The 5599-nt window shown below is 42.3% G+C and overlaps 1 protein-coding gene across 1 annotated transcript in view; it reads left to right on the top strand.

The window, feature by feature from the left end:
* The first annotated feature begins 4900 nt into the window (after positions 1-4900).
* The window catches only part of LOC104870954 (RNA-binding protein 45), a 15637-nt gene continuing 14938 nt past the window's right edge, over positions 4901-5599 (top strand). Inside the window, 1 exon segment of the mRNA XM_010636762.2 lies at positions 4901-5520. Within this exon segment, the coding sequence (XP_010635064.1) occupies positions 5215-5520 (306 nt within the window). The 5' untranslated portion in view covers positions 4901-5214.

The following is a 5599-nucleotide window of genomic DNA, read 5'->3' as shown; positions in this document are numbered from 1 at the left end:
AGACTGCTCGGTGAGTATACTGTATGGCCCATAGTACTATATGGACAGTACTGTATATTTGCCTCACTACTGTGCCGTGCTATGCTATACAGTATGTATGTACATGGTGTGCCAGCCATTCCAGCCACCCTAGGCCTTGCTGTTTTTCTGATGTCCACTCAGTGCTACTATAGCGTGACAATGCATAGTACTTCTTTTTCTTGAACAGAAGTATAGTGAGATCTAGGTATCTTATTCAGAATTTTACTTTATTATGTGCTCCTTAGTATGAGATGTCATCAGAATGGAAAAGTATGAGTTCACCAGGAGACAACAACAAGAAACAAAGGAAATGTATTTATCTTGACATGAAAATGAAGATCATATACAACTATGAAGCTGGTAAGAAAATAAACAGTAAAACAATAGCACAGGACGTGAATCTGGCTCATTCAACCATTTCAACAATCCTGAAAGATAAAGACAGAGGGAAAGAGGAAGTGAAAACATCAACAGGATTTAAAAACATAATAACTAGACAGTGGAAAGACCTCATTATGATATGGAAAAATTTTTGGCAATCTGATTTGGTGACCAGGTATAAAAAGAATGCCAGTGAGTCTTTCAGTAATTCAAGCCAAGGCATTCAGTTACCTTCAAGACTTTGAAGGCACATGAAGGTGAAGAATGGAGGGAAACTTTTACAAGTCATGGGTGGTTTCAGTGGTTTTATCAGAGATTCAACCTGCACCATCAAAGTGTCATTGGGGAGGCAGCAAGGGCAGATATAGAAGCAGCAGAAAAATGTCTTGACCAGTTTGCTTAAATCAAAGAGAAAGGCGGCTACTGTCCAGAACAAATCTTCATCGTGGATGTAGCCAGACTTTCGTGGAAGAAAATGCCTGAAAAGTCCTCCATTCACAAAGAAGCTAAAACGATGCCTGGCTGTCACATTGCTGTTGGAAGGGAATGTTGCTGGGCTCAAACTTCAGCCTTTCCTCATCTGTCGCTCCAAGAACCCTTGTTCACTGAAGCCAATTAGTAAGCACACCCTGCCTGTTTACCATCGAGCAAATAACAAGGCATGGCAGACACAAGCTTTATTTGAAGACTGGTTCATCGATTGCTTTATACTGTCTGTGAAGTCTTACGATCAGGAAAAAGTCATCCCCTTTAAAATTATCCTCCTAGCTGGCCGAGGTGGTGCACACCTGCAATCCCAGCACTCGGGAGGCTGAGGCAGGAGGATCACGATGTGAGTTCGAGACCAGCCTGGGCTACATAGTGAGTTCCAGGTCAGTTTCAACTACATAGTGAGGCCCTGTCTCAAAAAACCAATAAATAAATAAATAAATAAATATATCCTCCTGCTTGATCATGCTCCGGGCCTCCCAGCACCCTGATTATCTACAGATGTAAAGTTAGTGTACCTGCCTAAAAACACAACTGCTGTCTTATTGCCCGTGGATCAGCGGGTTATACCTACCTTCAAAGCACGCTATTTGTGCGTGGCCTTTTGCAAAGCTATAGCAGCAACGGAAGATAAGGAAATGGGAGGGCAGGGGTATGGGAAAAAAATGAGAACCAAGACCCATCATGTAAAGGGACAAGATCCCAATGATTAATGTAACTGTACTGTACACTTAAAAAGTACCAATAAGCTCAATGAAAAAAAAAAATAACGAAGTAACCCTTCAGTGATTTTTGAAAATCGTACAACATTTTAGACTGCATTAAGAACACTGAATCTGCTTAGGAAGGAGTGACAGAAAAGTGCACACAAAGCTTATGGAAAAAGAGAGTACAACGGGAATTCCCTATGACGAATGTTATCATGTATATCTAAAAAGTACCAATAAATGTTTTTGCTTGGCGGGGAGACTGGTAGTTACATAATTACTTGAGTGAGAGGTGAGTAATATGGCTGTGGCAGAGAAATAGAAATATTAAAATTATTTTCTAAAATCATTCACCAGCCACGGTATTTGGAAATACAATAGTGAAAAGGTTGTGAATTAGATAAGTAGGAGTTTTACCCAGTATTCTAGTTCTCTAGAGCAGTGCTGTCCAATACACCTTTCTACTGTGGGCTTCTTTTCAAAAGATGCAAATAGTTTTTGAGTGCTGGAAATGAGTCCAATTAAATGAAGTAACTGACTTTGTAATCATTTTAACTATAATTAACTTAGAGTAATTTTATTTTAATTTAAATACCAGAATTACCAGATGGCTGGATGAAACTCTAAATGGTTCCTAGGAGTTCTGTCCTGTGAGCTACTCATTGAAGACTTATGTCATCAGTTTGAATCATGAGGACCCATTCTACTGCGAAGAACAAATCAGAGGCTAAATATCATTGTCAAACTCAAGCAAAGGTATGCAAACTCAAAAGACTACCATTTCTATAGTGCCTATAACAAGCGCTGCATACATTAGCAGTAGCCAATAGGTTATAGATTGAACAAATAGAAGCTCTGGACCATACTCAGATAACGTGATCTCAAAGTTACTGATTGATCACCAATAAATATCAGTGGTCAAATCCACAGAAAATTTGCTAATAGAGAAAAACCATTTTAATTAAATATAATGTATAAAGACTCATGTTGCTAAGTAAGCACCAATGCACTTACATTATAGTTTGAGAGACTTTGGAAGACAATACAAAAGTTACTATCTTCTCTTTGCATTTCAAAAATCAGTTATAATATATCTGTGTGATGAGGGGTGCTAGAGATTAAACCTAGGGTCTCATGAATGCTAGGTAACTACTCTGTCATGAGCTACATCTCCAGCCCTCTGGCTTTCATATTCAAAAACAAATTCATAAGATTTGGAGAAAAAAGGCTGAAGGACATCTGAATTTATGTAGAATCAAGGCATTTATCACTCTAATAATTGTGCGTTAGATTGATTCATTGACTCATTTTTGCAGTCCTGGGGATTGAACCCAGAGTCTTCCTCTTGAGCTATATCCTCAGCTTTTTCTTTTCTCTGAGACAGGGTCTCATTAATGCACTAAATTGTCCAGCTGGGATCAAACTTGTGATCATCCTGCCTCAGTCTCCCAGAGTGCTGGAGTTACAGGACTGCACCACCAAGCCTGGCTAGGCTACGTATTTTAAAGCCTTGAAAAAAGTTAACCTACAAATGCCCAATATATTTTTCTCTCACACAAAGTTTGTCATCATTCTTTTGAATCTCAGATACTGCAGATATTTTAGATATGTGTAATTTATGTTCAAAGATGTTGGATGATCTAAAATATGACAGGTCTGTCATTGAGTGTTTAAATACCTTGAAGTTGATTGTGATGATAAATGTACAACTCTGTGAGCATAGTAAAAAACACTTGGCAGAACACTTCAAATGGGTGATGCGTACGATATAGGAATTATATCTCAAATATGTCTAAAATAAATATTATGAAAAAATACACTCAGTAATTTATAACTAAATTTTATTTTTTGTACATGTAGTATTTCACATGACTTACCTGTAAATATATTTTACTTCCCTAGCATTCCCCAATTTTTTTTAGAAAAAATTAACTGCTCAGAATATCACACACGTCTGTAGACTTATGACTGCTTAGAGCAGTTTTTTAAAAGTATAAATTGTCCACTAGATGGCACTGGTGTGCAAGTAGTATTGCTCAGAACCTTTAACTCAAGTCAATATAATTATCCCAGTGTTATTTTTTATTCATTTTGACTGGTCTGGGTAAGATAAGAGAAGTAGAAAGTTAAGACAAAACACTTCATAGACTCGCTAATCTCTGGGGTAAGCAGCACCTTCCTGGTACAAATATAGCATAAAGAAATGATAACATTTTTTTTCTTTTTTGTCTTTTCTAAATGCAGGCTAACAATTCAGAATTCTTAAGTCTCAGTTACTATCAAGCAATTGTATAATATCAAGGGAGGATGGGAGTGAACACCATTGTCTATGAGAACAAGTCAATTAACTTCTTTTGTGCCATTGTACACATTACTGCCCTTGGTTGCTGAACTATTAGCTCTGTGATCCTAATTACACAAAATTAAACTATTATCTCAGTGAGAGAAGGAGGGTGATAGTTTTGTTTAATACTTTCTCACTTAGATTCAGCATAGTGCCCAACACAGAGTAAACAGTTTGACTAGGTCCAGCCTTGGACTCTTTGTTCTGGTAGAATTCTGTTTGAGCAAGAGTCCTGCTAACTGAGGTTAGGGACAGTCCTCACTCTTGGGGTCTGACCTCCCTAATACTTTAACGCTCTGCACTAGCTTCAGCAAGAATCCTGTTAAGCAGATCTAGCAAGAATCCTTGCTACCCACGATGTTGAGCAGTTGTTGTCCATCCTCTCTCATCCTAACTCTGATTATAAATTTCCACTTGTCTTACTGTCTTGGTTACTTTTCTCTTGTTGCCAAGACAAAATACCCGACCTCCAAGTTTAAAGGGGAAGGGCTTTAATAACTCACAGTTTGTAAAGGTTTCAGTCTACAATCAGCTGGTTCCAAGGCAGAGTGGCACATGATAGGGGCGTTGCACAGGAGAAACAGTTCATGGCACCCACACTGTAGCAAAGGGATTAGGGCAGTGACAAACCAATCATGAACTGATTTAGTAACCATGCACCCTTAATCCCAGCATTACACACTCTAGATTCTGCCACTTCTGAAAAAGCCACCTATGACCGTGTGAGGTTTGGGGGGGACATCTAGACCCAAACCATAACTCTTACCTAAGTTGGAATGGGTCCAATCTCAGTATCATTTCAAGACCCTGTTGCAATGGTTCCTGTACTTAGCGCCATGACACCCCCACCCGCCCAAACAACTTGAATAAAGTCGGCCACCTTCAACGAGTGTTAGGAATAATTTCTTCGTTCACAATGGAAAGTTCTGGGGAAGAATTCTTGGGCTCAGGAGAATCCTGGAGGTGAAGCCAGCGCTAGGAAAGCCTTGTTTCAGACCAGAAGATCTGGGCAAAAGACAGGGATTGTACAAACGCGCAACTTGAACCTGGCTTCAGCAGAGGGGCCTGGATTTAGGCGCGGGTCTCCCAAGACGCCAGAGGGCGCTGCAGGATCAGCCCCGAAGCCAGCACCCCTAGGTGGGACAGCAGCGGACGCCCGACTTCGTCTTCCGGAAGCGGAGAGGCGGACCCGCGACGAGTGCGTCAAGACCTAGGCAGAATCTGCGAGGCGCAGGGGACCCGGGTCCGCCGTCGGCGCCGAGGTGGAGCAGGATGGACGAGGCCGGCAGCTCAGCGGGCGGCGGCGGCAGCAGCTTCCGCCCGGGCGTGGACAGCCTGGACGAGCCTCCCAACAGCCGCATCTTCCTGGTCATCAGCAAGTACACGCCCGAGGCGGTGCTGCGGGAGCGCTTCTCGCCGTTCGGCGAGATCCAGGACATCTGGGTGGTGCGGGACAAGCACACGAAGGAGTCCAAGGGCATCGCCTTCATCAAGTTCGCCCGCAGCTCGCAGGCCTGCAGGGCCATGGAGGAGATGCACGGACAGTGCCTCGAGCCCAACAACACGAAGCCCATCAAGGTGCGGGTGCCCGGGTGGCGGTGCCCGCGGGGCCAGGGAGGCGGGGGTGGGTCTCCCGGGCCTCCCCCGGTGCTGTGCC

Source organism: Fukomys damarensis, unplaced genomic scaffold (assembly GCF_012274545.1).
Source record: "Fukomys damarensis isolate Sample0158 unplaced genomic scaffold, DMR_v1.0_HiC HiC_scaffold_26, whole genome shotgun sequence".
NCBI classification, from domain to species: Eukaryota; Metazoa; Chordata; class Mammalia; order Rodentia; family Bathyergidae; genus Fukomys; species Fukomys damarensis.
This window is presented reverse-complemented; position numbering and strand designations above follow the sequence as displayed.